This window comes from Lissotriton vulgaris, chromosome 6 (assembly GCF_964263255.1).
Source record: "Lissotriton vulgaris chromosome 6, aLisVul1.2, whole genome shotgun sequence".
NCBI classification, from domain to species: Eukaryota; Metazoa; Chordata; class Amphibia; order Caudata; family Salamandridae; genus Lissotriton; species Lissotriton vulgaris.
In genome coordinates, this window is record NC_141694.1 from 433414386 (window position 1) to 433434517 (window position 20132).

Genomic DNA, 20132 nt, shown 5'->3' on the forward strand with positions numbered 1-20132 from the left:
CGTGAAATCAGAGGCAGTTTGACAAGCGAGGCTCCCGTTAGATTGGGGAGGGACTGGGCAAGGCATGCGTTGGCACCTACCTGTCTACCTCTGGCCGAAGTGTCTTCTCCCTTTCCAGCATAGCAATTATTAATTTTCCCCATTCTTTTTCTATATCATTTGGATGGTAGCCCTGAGGGAGCTTGACACGCCCAAACTCTATCCATACCTTCAGAAAAAGAGAAACAAGTCGTTTCTTGTCCACACGTCACGAAAGAAACTGTATTGTCAATGTCAGTGTACAGGAGAAAAAAAAGTATTTCGGACGTTACCTCCAGCTGTTTATACAAGTGCTTGATTCTTGCTTTCTCGTTCTCCTTTGGTGGAATTTCTGTTTCTTTAAACTGCAAATATTGGTTATAAAGTGCCTGCAAAGATATGGCGACAAGAAATGAAATCAAGAAAGCAGATTAGATTTAAACAGCAAGATTACATTTTATTCATGTTTTTAAGCTACCTCAGTGTGACTTTCTGAAAATTAGCAAAGGTGCCACAGTTCTGTGCAGACAAGTGCCACAGTTGACCTGATAGCTAAGTGGGCTGAAGTGCCTCATACATAAACAAAATAATATATATATCAGTTTGAAAACAGGCATGTTGGTTTTCTTTCACCAAAGTGTAATAGTTCAGAGAGTTACCAACAACTGATAATTACATTGGGCGGACTTGCAATGACAGAAACTTCTATATAAAATGTGTTATTTGTGTAGATTTCCCATTTTCTGTACAAAAGTGTATGATATATATCAAAAATCTCTAATGACTGTACTACTAGGGGGAACAAGGTTTAGCACACCCGAACAATCACTACAACAATCCTCTCCCTTCTAACTACCTAGCTGCCGTCTCTCAGGCAATCGTCCCTTCTTGGACTGCAATAAATATTGCATCCCTACTACATGGATCGATACCTGACTCTTTCAAAGCCGGACAAGTCGTCCCCATCTTAAAGAAACCCAGGCTGGGTCCTTCTTCCCCTGACCACTATAAACCAATATCGAACATCCCACTCCTAGCGAAAGTGCTGGAGAAATGTGTGCACAGCAGTTAAGCCAACACATCATCAACTTCCACCTACTTGATGACTTCGAATCCGGGTTCAGACCTGGACACAGCACGGAAACCACCCTCCTTCACATCGTGGATGATGCCTTCCAAGCCCTTGACCAAGGCAAAACCTGTCTCCTAATCCTCCTAGACCTATCCTCAGTGTTAGATATGGTCAACCACAAAACCCTCGTGGACCGCCTCCAACTCCGGATTGGATTGGATGGCACCGTTCCTAAATGGTTTAGGTCCTTCCTCCATAATCACTCGCAGAGAATCCTTATCAACGGCAACTTATCCGCTCCCTCTCTGATCACAGTTGGAGCCCCCCCAAGGATCAACCTTGTCCCCTACCCTCTTCAATCTTTACCTAGAACCGCTCACAGAGGTGCTACGCACCACCAACATCCCCTATCACGTGTATGCCGACAACACACTGATCTACATTATTATCTCTCCCCCTGAGGACATTCACTCCCTGAATGAGGCCTTGAAGCTGACTGTGCATTGGCTCACCTCCAACAAGCTCAAACTTAACGCAAAAACACCCTGAATTTCTCCTGATCTCCCCACCCAAAACCAATTCTTACTCTCAGGAATGGATCAAGGCTATCACAGCGTTAAATTGCCCTCTGACCATTGTGGACTCTGCTAAATCCCTGGGAATAACCCTAGACTGCAATTTGGATATGCATGGCCATATCAATTCCATGGCCAAAACTGCCAGATTTCACCTCCGCTACCTCAGACACCTGAAACCTTTCCTTGACACCACCGACCTAAAAATGGCAACCCAGGTAGTAGTCCTCTCCAGACTAGAATATGGATGCTCTACCCTCGCAGGTCTACCCAAGAACTGTTTGGCCCCATTGAAAGCCTGCCTTATCGCCGCCGCCAGACTCCTAACTGGGCCAAAGAAATTCAACCATATCTCTCCCAACCTCTAAGCTCTAAACTGGCTTCCTCTTGAGGCCAGAATCCAACTTAAGCTGGCTTGCATCACTCAAAAGGCGCTATACTCCAAGACCCCAGCTTTTCTCGCCCAGAAACTTGTGATATCCGTACGATCCAGAAGCTCAAGATCCGCAAAGACCTTTTGCTCCAACCAGCATGCCTGCGGGATGTTTTTTTACAATTGGTCCATCTCTGGGGCAGCACCAAGAATATGGAACTCACTCCCGCCCACCATCAGAAGACTTCCATCTTTGGCACATTTTAAAAAGGAGGCCAAATCTTTCCTTATGGTCAAATTCCTCGCTTAACGCTTGCATTTCAATCACCTCAGCAATTTTGTTTCTCCTTCTATTCGGTATTACCCATGGCTCTTCCGGATGCTACTTACCCGGCACTTCTGGGCATCCCACCTGGGAATTGAGACAGCTGCTCTCTCATATAATGTATCCAGCTGTTTTTATCCCACCTGTATCCGGGATCTGTTACTGCCTATTATTTCTTTCCTTGGATAATGCATCTACTTGTTCCTATCCCAATTGTATGCACCCGTCCTAAGACTGTTTGTACCACCTGTCAATCCTGTAAAGCGCTCTGATACCCTCACGGGTCTGGTTCGCGCTCTATAAAACTCTAAAATAATAATAATAATAATAAGGAAGGAGCACACTCAATTTACTGCGCAGAGTTCAACGGCGAATTAGCTCAATATGCAAATGTGGCAAACCGAGGGATTGCCCAAGATCACACTGCTTAGCAGGTGAGATTCCTGTTTGCATTATGACTGTAGAATCTGCAGCCAGGGTATAATCACTAGCCCTGCCCACAGCGACTGACTCTTTTTGTTGCATTAATGTACACAGCACGTTATTCGTTACTGTAACTAGGTGCATTTCCTTCTGTTTTGATTGGCTCTGTCTCTGGCTATCCAAGAAGGCAGGGTGTGCAAGTACAAACTGCTGTTGATTGAATGATAGGCCTCAGGTGGGCACTTTCTATGCACAAAGCGAAGACCGAAGCATCCCTTGCCTCTACCTTTTCTTTAGAAGCAAATAGAAGGCAATGACACACGCAAAGCTACACAGAGAGCCTGCTGTCATACGAGAGGAGGTAGGGTAGTGTACCAGAAAGATAATGCATGGATAAATGATACTCCTTGCTAAGAGCGATTGATTTTCCACTTACTAATAAAACTGCACTCTAGGTGTGTTCTTAAAGCAAAGCCTTTGTGAATGAAACTGAGTCTGGTGCATTACCTATTGGCCACTTTTTGAATCCTCTGCCCTCTGGACCAGCATTTGCACTTTGAATAGGTTGGCTCACAGAGAAAGGGCTTGGGGCATGACTATCAAGGCCCTTTCCATGCGTGGGTGCAACACACACACATACCTGCATGTTATTACTTATGTGGAGAGGCATTAACGTGCACGAAGTATGCAAGGTACGTGTACATTACGGTCTCATCAGTTTCATATGATGCATAGAAGTGTGTGTTCGAGGAGTGGATCGGGAGGGACACAGAAAATTTGACGAACATCCTCAAAGCAGTAACTTTGAGGTTATTCCAAACATTACTAAAATGCACTTGTAAGAGCGTCTGTTTTCCACCACGAGTAGGCACGCACTTACAATAAGCGCTGTTCATCATAGTTGCAAGGTGGCCAGATTGACGTCAGATTTTCAGAATTAGGACTATGTAAATTAGTTTGATTTACATTTATTGTATGCACATCAACTTGTGTCATCCAGAAAATCTAGCATTGATCTGAACATTCTCAACCTAAGCTGGACACCCATGTCTAAAGCATACTTATTAAGATTGAGCATACAGGACTTGCAAGTACTAGCAAGTTTATAGAGTAAGCAACAGGTAAGTGCTCAGTGTGAACATAACAACCTATCCCTAAATACAGAGTCCCACTAATTGATTGAAGAACTGACTGCCATGTCCATCCACGCAGTACATTATTCGGATGTATGACGTTACAACGCATGCCTTTACAACGTGGTTTTTACAGCGCATGCCTTTACAACGCATAGTGCTTTGGGGCGCTGGATAGTGAATAGTTTAATTTACTATTCCAACTCCAGTCCCCGTGGATAGTAGGGAAGGTGTTGGATAGTACATTAAACCTTTTCGGTGTGTATCACTTACAACGCAACTTTTACGTCGTAATGCTGTTACAACGCAGCTATTACATCGCAGGATCCATTACATCGGATGCCATTACAACGCATGGCATTACATAGCAGATGGTATTACAACGCATACCATTACATCGTAAGTATTGGTAAGTATATAATTTTTTTTTATTTTATTACATATTATATAATTGATTTAATTATTATTAATTATAAATAAAAATATTTATTTATGTTTTTAAATATTATAAATTAAATATATTAATTTAAGTAATTTTTTAAATAAGTATGAGTATAGGAGTATATGTTTTGGGGTACTGAGGTATATGTTTTGGGGTGTTTGGGTATTTTTAGGTTTTAGGGCAGGGTTTGTGTTTTGGGGTACAGGGGTGTTTTTAGGTTTTAGGGCAGGGTTTGGGTTTTGGGGTACAGGGGTGTTTTTAGGTTTAAGGGCAGGGTTTGGGTTTTGGGGTACAGGGGTGTTTTTAGGTTTTAGGGCAGGGTTTGGGTTTTGGGGTACAGGGGTGTGTTTTAGGTTTTAGGGCAGGGTTTGGGTTTTGGGGTACAGGGGTGTTTTTAGGTTTTAGGGCAGGGTTTGGGTTTTGGGGTACAGGGGTGTTTTTAGGTTTTAGGGCAGGCTTTGGGTTTTGGGGTACAGGGGTGTTTTTAGGTTTTAGGGCAGGGTTTGGGTTTTGGGGTACAGGGGTGTTTTTAGGTTTTAGGGCAGGGTTTGGGTTTTGGGGTACAGGGGTGTTTTTAGGTTTTAGGGCAGGGTTTGGGTTTTGGGGTACAGGGGTGTTTTTAGGTTTTAGGGCAGGGTTTGGGTTTTGGGGTACAGGGGTGTTTTTAGGTTTTAGGGCAGGGTTTGTGTTTTGGGGTAGAGGGGTGTTTTTAGGGTTCAGGGGTAGGTTTGTGTTTTGGGTTAATTAAATTATATTTACCATTTTTAAATTAATAAAATATATTTAATAAATTTAATTAATTTTATTACATTAATTACATTTTTAAATTAAATTATTTAAATTAAATAAATTATTTCAATTAATTTAATTTAATTTCAATTATAAAAATATTAACATTAAGTTAATTTTATTTTTTAATTAAATTAAATTATTTCCTTTTTTTATTAAAATTACATTTATTAAATAGATATTATTTTATTAAATTAAATTAATGGCTATTTTAAAATGTATTTTAATTAAATTAATTAAATTAAATTAATTAAATTAACTTAATAACATTTTTTTTAAAAAGGTATACTTACCTATACTTACGATGTAATGCCATGCGTTGTAATACCATCTGCTATGTAATGCCATGCGTTGTAATGGCATCCGATGTAATGGATCCTGCGTTGTAAAAATTCCGTTGTAACGGAATGCGACGTAAAAATCTGTGTTGTACTGACACCAATCCAACCTTTTCCCTATCCTAGAGCGCCCCCCAGCGCAATGCGTTGTAATGGTTTGCGTTGTAAAAGTTGCGTCGTAATGGTAGTGCGTTGTTTAAGTTTTGTTGTAATGTTTGTTTACCACATTATTCTATCTACTGCCACTTCGTAGACCACATCACACCTCCAGCATTCCTATAAACTCACAAAAATGCCATATTGAATAGAAGAACATTTTCAGCAACTTACCTTTAGTTCTACAGGATTGTTGGGAAACGTCCTGTCGGACATGAGTGTGGCATGGTGCCTGATCCACTGGATGAGGTAGTTCACCATATTCTGGTACTCGACCCATTTCACTTCGACATCCTGAAACAACACATGGAATCTTGGAGGTGGAGTCATCTTAGTAAACCAGTATTATATTCAACGGTAGCCATGGAACATGTCCAGACATTTACTACAGAGCAGTCTTCTGTATCAAACAGACCCAAGGATATAAAATCATATGCTGCCAGCTACAGGGCCATGTGTTTGTATAAAGTACTTCTTTTTTCTTTCAAAATACACCTGCTCTGTTAATGTCAACTAGATATTAGAATGTATTGCCCTTTCCTACTCAAAATATCCTACTGTCCAGAATTCTAAAGTTGAGAAGAATTACACTCAATGACATTAAATGGAAACTCGACTCTAACCTCCAGGCTAGTTATAGCAGTTCAACACATGACGTAACCTCTCTGTGGACCAAGTTAGAATGGATTACTTGAAACCAGCATTAGGTGTTTAAGTGGAAGGCCCCTGGGAGCTTGTGAAAGTGATGACAGGTGAAGACCATACCAAGCATACCTGCTACATCCTCCACAGCAGTCGACTAACATTATACAGTAATTACTATATGTTTGTTTGAAATATTTCTCCCAACACAACAGAACATGGAACATCCTGACCAAGAGTGAAGGAGGGCACGGATAGAACAACGAAGAGAACAATTAAAAGGATGCGTCTAGGTAGGTAATTTCTTTTGGGGGTCTTTGTGTATGGACACACGTGGTCAGAATGCTTTTTCGAGCTATGCTAAACAGGTGGAAGGAGCGCTGACACCATTACTGGCCACATATCTGCTTCAACTAATCCGGCCAAACTGGGCCTCGGAGCTAGAATATGTTTCAAGATCACACTATATGCACAATGTGTGAAGCCTAGACTAAGCCATGCTTCTAGAGAGTTAACAGCGTTTAGTTTGCATGCTAAACGCATGCCATAACAACGCGGTTGTTACAACAACCGTGTTGTTATTTCGCATACCATTGCAACGCAAGTCGGAACAAAGACTTGCGTTAGGGGGCAGAAGGTGTTGGATTTAAAATCCAACACCTTCTCTAGTGTCCGCACAGACTGGAGTTGGAATTGTAAATTATACTATTCCAACATCCAGCGACCCCTAAAAGCAAGTCGTTGTTCCGACTTGCGTTATAATGGTATGCGAAATAACAACACAGTCGTTGTAAAGACCGCGTTGTTATGGCATGCGTTGTAAACAAATGCGAAAAATCGTCACATATTCCTCTTCTAGAGATCTGCTTAAAAACACATTGGAACATTTCGATCTTAGTCTCCTTATTGAATGCCCAGGCGCTTTTAAAGGAGGCGTTTCAGATTCTCCTAAATGAAGACAAGACGAAACTTGTAAAGTTGCAAACGTTCCATACTGTCAAAGCCTTAGCCATATAAAATGTAGGCTGTAGTGTTAGCCATACTAAACCTCCAGTTATTTTCTGATGGATGATTCTCCTCAAGAGGTGACTCTGCTGCTGAATTACCCCTATTGTCGGAACCTCTTTCGTAGGGACAGTGTGGAAGATTAACTACTAATGGTTGATCTTTTGTTAGAGGAGAATACTCCAAATGAGAATTTAGCATTTTCTCCAAAAATTACTGTACTTTCTGCTATAGCCAAACTCTGAATCATGGCCTTAGAGTTTTATCAACAAAGAAATACCCAAATGCAGCCCACATTCCTTCACCTCTAGCTTTCAATACCAAATAGAACCAACAGAAGGAAGGTTGAGTGACAGGTAAATAGGAGAAAACTAGAGTCTCTCGCACTATCAACATCCCAAAGATTTGGAAAGACCAATCCAGTAATCTGCCACACACATAGAGATGCTATAGACAGATCAATAATATTATTAGATAAAAACATACCGGTTGGGTCACATGTCTGTTACCTAATTAGAGTTTAAGAATTGTCTAATGTCATTCCATTTCCATTCTCAGAAGGTAGACAAAAGGAGGGAGTTACCTTACCCATAAAAAGAGAACCACAAAGTAAATCAGGCATTATGATTGATAATGGGGAATCTTGGTCAGGACAAGGGACCACCACTCTACAAACTTCAAAAGACACTAGAGCTTCATAAAAGAGTATTAGAAGATCCTGGGTATGGTAGACAGAAACTCAAATTCTTTCATGACGTCCCCCACAGACAAGGCATTTATGCTATTGCTCCTCAAGAGCTCAGGGCCTCAGTCAGAAAGGTGAGGCCTCCTCCCTTTCATTCCCATGCAGAGACAGACCTGAGGCCTTTCATGTATATGATCATCGGTAACCCAAAAGATGGACAGATTCACAGTGATTGCCTTGAAAATGTGTGGCAAAGGGGCAGCAAACTCAGAGGCCTCTGAGCTGACATACCATGGATAAGTATCTGCCTCTGAAGAATCTACCTTGGTCCTCAATGTAGCTGGAGAGAGTGATAGCGGACCATTTGTTACAGTTTGTAAAGAACATTATGTAGCCAATCAGTCATTGTTACTCTTTGTCATCTTAGACTCGGTCCCTGGGTCACATCACATTCTTTTACAAACAGATGAGAGGGATTGTCCTTCTTCTTTTTACTGGACCATTCCATGACTTTTGGCTCAGTAGAGTAAGTCCTATTAACGCACCATGTTGTTATCAAAGCTCGGGTTACTAAGTAGTTTTAAAGATAGTGCCATTGCTTTCTTAAAGGACAAAACAAATACTTTATTCTTGACCTCAAAGATGGAGGATTCCAACCCACTGCTTTTTAAAATTCACAAAATGACACCTCATGGATATGCCACGGTCCTGTGTTTGTACTTGTATGGAGATGATGCATAGATTAGCCAACAAGTAAACTGTGACACAACGTGGATAGGCTTCAGGGCTATCTAATTGAACGGGGCCAGCAGTTTGAGTAACCTCTTAGGTGTCTTCAGTATGTTAATCTTTGGCTCTGCCTCTCTTGGCCACAATTTGTTGTGTGGCAAAAAAGCCAAAATCATGCTGGATTTATATGAGATGACGATCTTAACATACATTTCAAATCTGGTTACGTTAAGCTGGAGACTCTTTTTGGCTGTGCCAGTGCAAAAATGTCCTTACATATATCCCTTCGAAACAGTAACCGATGGTCATTGGGTCACTGATCAATGCAAAACTGGATTATGCCAATGATTTGCACTTGGCAGTTAGCAAGTTAAGGGGCTTCGGGCTGTGGAGAATACCATAGCGTGTCTTGTTTTCGGGCTGTAAATAAAAGACCCAGTTTCTCAGAATCAGACAGGCCTGAGCTGGGTGTCTCTTAAGACAAGCAACACATCTTTCAGTCTAAAATGTAAATGTGCTAATGGAGTGTATCCTGTGCTAATGTCAGAAAAAATAACCCCATATGTTCCAGGGATGCACTTGGGGTCATCTAAATAGAGAGGAGAATGGACAAGGTACCATCTTTCTGAAGTGAACTCCCAAATAAGATTTAGAATCTGTATAAAGGGGTTCAATTCAGGAAACCACTGAAAGCTTTCTGTTTCAGCCTCCAGCTTGTGGTGGATACCATATTCACTTTTTGTAATCTTGCTCTTTAATGCTTTATACGTTCTGGCACTAAGAGGTGGTCAGGCCTCTGGAGTAAACATCAAGCATGGGTTTTGTGCCGGTGTCACCAACCTTTTTTTATGATGGGAGCTACTTCTAATCAATGAATATCACCACGAACTACTCATGAATATGGTAACAGATCCAATAGGAACAGACCCAATTCATTTCCTATTCTGATCTCCCCATATAGCATTAATGATAACAACGACCCTTTGCAACGCTGACTCTACTCTTGGTCCTTCTGTCATTCCTTTGCGTCCGAGTGTTTATTCGCACAGTGTGATTGATAGAACAGGGCATGTAACATGACCAATCTCTATGCAACCTTACCTGAATGCAAATGGAAAAAGGTGGTTATTCTGCAGGCCATCCCACTGTCACTGGCTTTCATCGTGTATGTTAGTGTGGATACCTGCCATTGGTTTGGCTGGCTTCACTACCTCCTTCAATGTGCCTGGACCCTCTCTATGGACTGGACTAGCCTTCTACCAGCTACTATCAGGCAGCTGCCAAGCTACCAATAGCTCTCGACCTACTGGTTGGAGACACATGCTTTAGAGGAAAAATCTAGTGGACTTCAACCTAAAGCTGCTTATCCAGGTAAAACTAACTGCTATGAATGCTTAATGGTGATTTTTCTTTGTTCTCCTGAGAGGAAAGCTATACTAATAGAATTCTGTAGAATGCAGGCAAGAAAACACAGGTATGAAAAACACATATAATATGTTTCAGAAAAAGGCAGCGAACATATTCAAATTTAGAGCAACATTTTTAGTCTGCTATTAAAAGAATGGGTTTTACCATTTTAGCATGAAAAGTAGGAGAACATTTTATTCATGTGATCTTGAGTTATCACACCTGTATGATTTTAATTACCATACAATGAAAAAATATACATTACAAAGGTTATTTTTTAAATAAAGGTGTGTATTCGTACATCCCATGTAATGTTCCAGTGAGTTACTTACATTTGCATTGATGCCTTCACCATCTTCTGGTACTTTGGGAAACACATCATAAAGTGATGACACATACGTAATTACTGATTTTTCATCAGGGGAGGAGACATCCACATCTATCAAAATGACAAAAGAGCACTGATTTACAAGTTTGCGTCAGAGCAGAATCCTCTAATCAAACATAACAAAATATCTTAATTACTTTTCATTTTTTGGGAATCTACATTCACTCATTAAAAGAATCAAACATGCAGATAGGAATGCAGGCACAACTACAAAGACTTCAATCTAATGGGAGGTGCAAGACAATATTTACCTTCAGGATCTAGAAGTCTAGTTACGCCAAGTTTCTCAGCAACATAAAAAGCATTTTCTAAATTTGCGGTGTTGCTTTGAACAGCAACGATATTCATGTCTATCAGGTCCGGCCTAAAAAATAAGAACAGAGTATTTAATACAAGAAGACAATTCAATGTAATGCAACACAAATTGGAAATGTAAAGGGTATGCCGGAGCAATAACATACAAGTGGCACATCCGTTTTGCCATCATCGGCATCTGAATCTACTGCCAACAATGCACAAGTTGTATTAGCAACCAGTTTGTCCACAACTGTAGAAAGCTTTCTAATCTTCAAAACATTTAAGACACCAGCTACTGAAGGAATCATAGGTCCAAATATGTCTCCTACTATTTGTGAGGTACCACTATGTTTAGGTCTACTAAATGATCCTTTTTTCAGGCATATCTAAATAACTTATGTGATCTATTTTTGGGAACACTAAAGCAAGATAACAAATGCCTGCCCAATGTTCTGGCAAAGTAAAATAAGCATACTATCCACACACAAAATAAACTCCAGGAATAACTTGATCTTCTGCTGTAAGAATTTCAGCAGGGGCACCTAAAATTAAAAATGTATGTTCACTCAGTCTCAAATGCTTATTCCTGTCTGCACTTTTCTACTAGTAAATGCACAACTTCCCTTTATGTTGCCAATCCAATTTCGACTTAGGATATATTCCCTTCTCCTTATATTCATCTTCCTCCTTTTCCACAGGTTCTTTTTTCTTTGCCTCAGAATTCATGCACTTATTAGGGGGAACTTCAAAAAGAATTAAATCATGATTTGAAAAATAATATTTCTAGCATACGTAGCTATATAAAAGACTGTTCAGAATATTACTGTTGACGGCTTAAGAAAGAGAAGAATGATGGTAGGTAACTCACTCAGCTACTAAAGCAGTCAAGTGAGCGCATACATAATAGGCCCTTTACCTCCATTGTATGTGTGTACTCGTATAGTAATCCAGAAAATGCATTAGTAGAAAAGCCTCCCTCTGAATCATTTTGTTTTAAAATCCTAATGTCAAAACTATGTTAATCTTCTACAGATGGTGCATGGTTAATAGGCTTAGGTGTGGCCCTAACAGGACTAATGTCTGCAGGGAAACTAAAGCCGATTAATAAAGCAATCAGACATATGATAGCAACAAGTAATACTCCCGCTGTACCTAGCCTACACTGATCTTTGGTAAGTATACCCATATCTTCTCTACAGTATACTTCTAGAGTAAAATAGCAGCAAGCAGGCGTAAACATCCTGCAACGTTTCTACTTGTGAAAATACCAAAACTAATTTTGTGATTTGAAGGAAATTGGCTCTAAGTACAGCAGTCTTGGTGAGTCACTTCTAACCCTACTCCGCCTTCTTCTAGAATGACATCCCTACTCTTCCACTGGAGACTTGGCCCTAGGGAATCTTCGGAATTAAACAAATGCAAAGTTCATCAAAGCTCAGTTTATCAAAGTTCAATGAAATTACGCTCATAGACACAGTTTTTTTATGATGATTGTGATCAATTCAGGAAGTTAAATACTTTGGTGTGTGGGCCTACATTGTGGAGACGCAATTAGCACAGTTCCTTTACTTTATTGAACTTTATTTCGGCTATTGCCATAAAAGCAGATATAATATTAAATCAAAACATTACAATCATTAAGTCATTAAAATACTTAAAATTAACACATTTAAAAAAAGTTAGAAAGGCACATAAGAATAAGAACTAGCAGCATATGAGGGAGACTTCACAACAATTAAAAGTTTAGATCAAAGTTAGTTTCAGAGCTCCTAGACATACATTTGTACCGTAACATGCGCTGGAAGTCCATATTCAAAAGCAACATGCAGTTTATAAAATCACAGGAAACTGCAGGACACAGCATAAATACAGACAAGTTCTGGGCACTAGGCACTAAGCACTAACCCTTTTCTGTCCATGTTTCCACATATAAGTGAGAAAGCGAGAAACAGCAAATCCAATTGGCTGAGTTTTGTCTGTTCAAAGTGCCCAATTTGCAATGTTATGGTCCCTGATGATCAGATTGAGGCACAGTAGCAAAATCCAATTTCTCCTATGTGCATAATATAGCAGCCAGAATTACAGGACATGGTCTATGGTTTCCTTGACCTCAGAACAGAAAGGACTACGCTGGTCAGGTTCAGCCAGCATTTCCACTTCAATCAATCAATCAATCATCAGAATTTGTAGAGCGCGCTACTCACCCATAAGGGTCTCAAGGCGCTGAGGGAGTGGGCGGGGGGGGTCGCTACTGCTCGAACAGCCAGGTCTTGAGTTGTTTCCTGAAGGAGAGATGGTCCTGGGTTAGCCGAAGGTGAGTGGGGAGGGAGTTCCATGTCTTGGCTGCCAGGTAGGAGAAGGATCTTCCTCCGATGGTGGATTTCTGAAATCGTGGGACGGAGGCGAGGGCGAGGCTGGCGGATCGGAGCTGGCAGGTGGGTGTGTAGAATGTGAGATGGCTGTTGAGGTACTTAGGGCCCGTGTCGTGGAGAGCCTTGTGTGCGTGGGTGAGGAGTCTGAACGTAATCCTCTTGTTGACGGGGAGCTTGTGAAGGTCTTTCAGGTGGGCAGAGATGTGGCTGCAGCGAGGGATGTTCAGGATGAGTTGTGCTGAAGGCGTTCTGGATGCGCTGGAGTTTTTTCTGGAGTGTGGCTGTGGTACCAGCGTAGAGGGTGTTCCCGTAATCCAGACGGCTGGTGATGAGAGCCTGGGTGACCGTCTTGCTGGTTTCGGTGGGGATCCATCGGAAGATCTTTCGGAGCATGCGCAGGGTGATGAAACAGGATGATGAGACGGCGTTCGCTTGCTTGGTCATCGCGAGGAGGGAGTCCAGAATGAAGCCTAAGTTGCGTGCGTGGTCCGTTGGTTTGGGTGGCCACCAGGAGTCGTCCCAGGCGGAGAGAGATGGTCCGAGGATGAGGACTACCGTCTTGTCTGAGTTCAGTTTCCGACGGCTGATCTTCATCCATTCTGCAACGTCTCTCATTCCTTCCTGGAGGTTGGCTTTGGCGGTAGCGGGGTCGTTGGTGAGGGAGAGGATCAGCTGGGTGTCGTCGGCATAGGAGATGATATTAAGGTTGTGTTGGTGGGCGATGGCTGCGAGAGGGCTCATGTAGATGTTGAAAAGGCTGGGGCTGAGTGAGGATCCCTGCGGGAAGCCGCAGATGACTTTGGTTGCCGCGGATCGGACCGGGGGGAGGCGGACTCTCTGGGTTTTTCCGGCGAGGAACGAGATGATCCACTTCAGTGCCGCTCCTTGGATTCCGGTGTTGCTGAGGCGTTGTATCAGGGTGAGGTGGCATACGGTGTCAAATGCCGCTGAGAGGTCCAGGAGGACGAGGGCAGCCATTTCCCCGTTGTCGAGCAGGGACCTGATGTCGTCGGTGGCTACGATGAGGGTGGTCTCGGTGCTGTGGTTTGCTCGGAAGCCGGACTGTGATGGGTCGAGGGATCCGCTGGTCTCGAGGAAGGTGGAGAGTTGTCTGTTGACGGTCTTTTCAATGACTTTGGCTGGAAAGGGGAGGAGCGAGATGGGGCGGAAGTTCGCAGGAAATGATCGAAACAACAAGGTCCCAACGCAGAATTTAATATAGAGAGATCGGCAGCCAGGGGCTAAACTGTATCCATATACCTTACCAGACAGTAGGTGTCTTTAAATTCCAGAAAAGCCAAGGTAAAGGTACTTCCCCTCAGCCTTGTGGGGTCTACCATCTGCATATTTCCAATACAACTCGTTAAGTATGGACTTGGAAACACCACACAACGTTTCCAGATGGACCCACCCATTTCCGCACCCAATCTCTTCAAGACAGCGTCTAATGTACCCCAACCATGGGATCCTATTAGCCCCAGGGAGTTTTAAGATTTCTTCCAGGCCCAGCCAAAATGGCAATATGTCTCTGAGGACCAAATCCTTCCCCAATACAGCAGCTGTCTGAGTTTTACTCTGAGGGCAAGTGGTGGAATGCCAAGATCTAATCAGATTTGTACTAGTGGGAGTGCTGGCAGGGAGATTTGTGAGGAGTCGGAGAAAATGATTTTCTGTCAATTTCCTAACATTCACATTGCCATGCTCGCAATGTTTTCCACCATATAGACACCAGAGCTTGCAAGTTATACATTTGCCATGTGGGTGTTACTGGGCAAAAGCTAGACCCCTTCAAGGCTCTCAGGATACAACCCGTATAATCTCCTAATCTAAGTTTACACTTTTGGATCTGGGGTGACGAACCAAAATGCTCATTGAGGGCGAACTCTAGGCATTCAAAGGTACAAACCTTCTCGAGTGGAGAGCCATTAAGGGCTGGGTGCGACGTAGCCATCTGGCAAGGATTCAATACCATATATTTTGTTTTGTTAAGGTTGATCTCCAGCCCTCTCTGCTGAAGAAGACACCAAACTGACCAAGCAATTTTTGGATACCCATTGGGGAGTTCGAGACCAGTAATGTGTTGTCTGTAAACAGGAGATCCGAGACGTTCCTGTTTGCCAGAATCGGGTAAGCATGCTTACACTGCTCTAATGTTGTTGTCAGGTAAATAATGTATAGCAGAAACAAAGTGGGGGCTAAGACACACCCCTGTCTCACCCCCAGAACACTGGAATGGGGTCTGTCAACTCCCCAGCAGGCCCACACCTAACCTGCTCATAGTTATCCAGGTGAACCCTCCTGAACACATCAATCAAATATTTTGGTACCCCCATATTATTTAGGTCTACCCACAGGCCTTCCCTATGAATTGTAGGTCGACAAAGATGACATAGAGGTGCCCACCCCCAATTTGACATGCTTCCAGTAGATTCGTTGTAATTGGAGCACTTGGTCAATAGTGCTAGTCTCTGCAATGAATCCAGCTTGGAAAGGAGTCAACGGATGTATGACGTTACGACGCGTACTTTGACAACGCGTACCGTTACAATGCTACTTTTACAACGCAAGTCGTTACAACGACTTGCGTTGGGGAGCGCTGGATAGTAAATAGTTTTATTTACTATTCCAACTCCAGTCCCCGTGGACTCTAGGGAAGGAGTTGGATAGTAAATTAAACTATTTACTATCCTGGAGCGCCCCCCAGCGCAAGTCGTTGTAACGATTTACAATGTAAAAGTAGCATGGTAACAGTACCGCATTGTTAAAGTTTTGTCGTAAAGGATGTTCCCCGGAGTCAACACTTCTACATCCTCAGTCTAAGTTTGTAGTCTGCTCAACAGAATTTGATTAAAGAGTTTCTGTGTGTTGTCAATAAGACTGATAGGACGGTAATGCGATTTGACAGACCTAAGGCTCTTCTTATAGACTGAGACGCTTTCAGCTCCTGCCCAAGTCTGCTACATGGTAAGCCCATTCATGATGTTAATGAAAAAAAGGGCAAAATAAGGGCACCAAATCTACTCAACTTTAAACAAGTCTCCAGGTGCCTCATCTAGCCCAGTGCCATCCCTGGCGTACTTCAATCACTTGTGGTGGCAACTTCACTCGTGGTGATAGGGCTGGGAATACAATCAATCTGGTGTGACGGGGCAGCTGCAGGTGACACGCTAGATGATTGACACTCCTTTTTCCATTCCCCTGGGTAGCCCAGCCTGTTACGTATAGGGCCACGGTCACACCCTCTTGTGACCTGCTCACTCAGTATAGGGCAACACGGCCGGCTCAATCATTCCCACCTCATGCCAGTACAGGCCTGAGACATATTCAACCCAAGCGACAGCTGGTATATTACTACACAGCAGGGCTACCGGGTCATGACCCTTATTAGCCACTATTTGTTAAAATAAGTGATGGTCTTTCCCCTTAGTTGCAGCCAGTAATGGCTCCCAACTAGCCATCTCATGATCTAATTTGGGCCTATCCAGTACAGCTTTATATGAAGCTCTAGCTTCCTGGATTGCAGCTCTGGTCCTCCCTTGATAGCAGCCCTCAGGGTGCGTCTCGCTAACCGATATACTTGGTAAACCATTTGGCTGCATGAGCACGTTTTGGGAGAGTCCTAGCTTCTACCAAGAAAAACTCTTTTATGGAGCAGAACAAGGAATTATGGGTGTCAGTAAGGTCCTCCCACGAGGACACTGCAAGTGAACTTCATCTTAGTGCCGGGACTGCTTCAAAAGCTGTAGCAATGGCCTTGTACAGCTGGGCATGAATAGTTGGAGCTGGCAGCAATAACACTCCATCTCAGCCTATGTCGATTGCTGGTTGGCAAAAGCCTCCTATCAAGGGGTTCTAGGTCATATGGTAGAATTCTAGAGCCAAGCTAGCTCAAGGAGAGGTTAAAGGCATTGTGGTTTCTGTCCTGCCTAGAAACCACCTTCATGTCAATTACTTGTGACCACACCTAACATCCATCAATATATAATCTATCCGACTAGTCTCACCCTGCCAATTGAAGGTGACTTTCCCCTCTTTATCTGATGGGGTCTTCCCGTTACAGGTTTGCAAGCCATTACTGAGGGTAAAGTAATTTAATTGCAGAACTGCTGCCGAACATTTTTTAATCGGTTGGAGCGTAAGTGCTGGAATTGTCCATACTTAATTCTCTTCTCCACTAAGTGCACCAGTGGCAATACCAAGAGATTCAAAATGATCATCCCCCAGCACATTTCTAAAAACATCAACCTAGAGAGATAAAAGGTGCACATTGATTACATCAATAGCAGCTAGACCAGCTATGTTACCTTTGTGCCTACAATAAACATTATTCAAACATAATAAAAACCTGTCAGGAAATTGCAAGATCACACATAGCACGTCAGGGGACCCATGGTCAATAACTTTAGAAGTACAGGCCAAAGGGGTTCTCAACCACATTGCAAGGCCCCCCCCCGACAGCCTGCCCTTCCCTGAGAAATCAGCAGGTCGGTCAACACTGGCAATCCCAGACCAAAAGGGTGGCGTAACAGCCCATGATTCTTGGAACATACAGAGATCAAATCAGTACCTTGGTATAGTTCCCTGATCAACAAAATCAGATGTTATTTGCTCAAGTTCACTGTCAGCATAGTAAGTGCACTCAGAGCAGAGAACATCAGACAAGGCACCCTCACTCATTTCAATCTCCTGGGTACTGGCTGTTCATCTTCACTATTACTCAACCCAGTCAACACTGTCTCCTTGATGACAGTTTGTGGAATGAGTTCAACAGAAAAGCTCATTCTCAGTCTCTCTCTGCCCCTAGGCCACTCTACCCTGGTCACTCCTGGTCATATTATTCGGTCCTTTACCAGGATTAGTGTCATTAATCATCTCAGCATGAGGCTGATTTAATGTAGTTACCGCTGATTCATTCACCACATACTCAGGGCTTTCCTTAAACTTTGAGCTACTTCTGGAACTTGGATCATAGGAGGACGAGGTGTGGCGCCGCGGAGGAAGAGGTGTGGCGCCGCGGCCAGGGCGACTGACAATGGACACTGGGGATCAAGGTTCGATCCCTGATTCCGGCAGCAGGGGTCTGCCCAGCACCATGCGACTCTGGGCAATAACACGCTTAATCTTCCCAACGGCCCCCAGCGCCGAGATACCCCTTCGGGGGTGATTTGTGCGCTATACAAGTACTGGATTTACATTTAGGTAATTGGGTATTCACTTCACCCCTTCTGTTCCTTTGGAGTATTCACAAGGTTGCGGTTGCATATCATTGATTGGAATTACCAGCTCTGACTTCTCACTTGCTGAGTATGGAAGGTGTGCACCTAGTTCGGCAGTACACTGCTCGTGACAGCAGTGATGATGACCAGAATGACTTGGTAGGCGCTCTTCCAGCAGAGCTCAGGAATTACTTTTGAATGTACTTTTTGAAGAGGACCCAGTCCCTCAGACTGACGTTGTGGCACTGTCCCTGTTGAGGGAGGACAGTGGCAACTTCAACCTGGTGAGAGACAAAACGCACCACATCAACCAGTCCTCTGCAGTAGTTGAGAACCATATATTATGTGATATTCACAAGCACATATGCAGGCACAGCAGGCATTCACATAGCCTTCCCCATGAGGATTTCATGGAGAGACAGTCTTGTTCGCCGATCGGGTGTATTTTGGAGACTCATCAACAACAAGGGGAAAGCGTCTGACCACTTCAAAGAGGTAGACGCACATGCTTTCATCAATCTGGACTTCAGCATTCAAATTTACCTGCCCCACAATGACAGAAGCCTCGGGTCGGGAACTACAGTGCAGTTGTTGCTCTAACTAAAGAGCTACACAAAGCATTTTCAAGACTTCATTATTAAAATGAGTCCCTCGGTCTGACTCCAAAGAAAAAGAGGATCCGAACCTTGGTATCAGTTCACACAACAACAGTTTGACCACAGTGAGACTGTGATTCCTCCTAGTAAGGTACTCTTCAACCCAATTGGAAAAAATGCACACCATAAACAGGATACATTTCAGCTCATTACACACAGACATTTCAATAAAATTGAACTGCATTCTGTCGAAAGGAACCCCTGATCTCCCTAAGTGACTCATAGTAACTAGTGTTCTTTTCCCCACATTTATCTTCTGGTGCTCAACACATCCTCTACCATCCTGAATCTGGGGTTAAACCAGTTCTGTCTAAACAACCTCAATATTACATCCCTATTTATGTGTAGGACCATGAAAGTGTCTAGCCATTTGATACTACAAACTGTGTGGTAATACAGGTCTTCCATCTGCTGAAACCTAAATATCGTCCTCATTCTTAACACATCCTGCTCTAACTAAGCCTTGCTTTCTTGCATTTTTTCCTGCAACCTCTTAACTTCTTCCCAAGTATAAGTAACAGACAAGAAGAAATTGAAATTGGTCTAATTTGAGGCTAATTTGAATAGTCTCCATTAAATGCACAGAACCCATTATTTCATTACTAGGCGACTTCATTGGCACACCGGTTACTAGCTCTCACATAATTATTTGCGCTCCTATGTGCTGCGCACTTCAGGACAGCAATTTCTATAGGCATCTGCAATATCTCGAGAAGTTTTATAACATATTACCTATTTCAAATCAAGGACCTTGATGGCGCCCTAAATCTGCTTTGTGACCACAACTGTCTGAAATCATGGACAACACCAAAGCCATATTCACTATCAGTGAAAATAGTACCTTTCAATTGGTCTAAGACACAGCAAGCTCTGGCAAGAGTGAAAAATTCAGCCTCATGGACAGAAGTTACACAGCTGAGCTAGGAGGCTTCCACTACATCTTGAACTGCACAAACAGCATAAGAAGCTCTCAAATGTCCCTCATTATCTCTCAAACATGAGGCATTCACAAACAATACATAGGCTCTGCGAGGGGTTACTCTTTAATATCAGGTGTTGGCTTGGTGCACAATTCTATAAAATCAAGACCG

General features: G+C 42.9%; 1 protein-coding gene across 1 annotated transcript in view; it reads right to left on the bottom strand.

Annotated features, from left to right (window-relative positions):
* Positions 1-20132, bottom strand: part of DST (dystonin) — a 1528317-nt gene that overhangs the window by 718433 nt on the left and 789752 nt on the right. Inside the window, exons 11-15 of the mRNA XM_086926448.1 lie at positions 10752-10864; positions 10445-10551; positions 5819-5938; positions 312-407; positions 81-208 (exon numbers count right to left, since the gene is read on the bottom strand). Coding sequence (XP_086782574.1) covers positions 81-208; positions 312-407; positions 5819-5938; positions 10445-10551; positions 10752-10864 — 564 coding nt within the window. The remainder of the gene's footprint in view (positions 1-80; positions 209-311; positions 408-5818; positions 5939-10444; positions 10552-10751; positions 10865-20132) is intronic.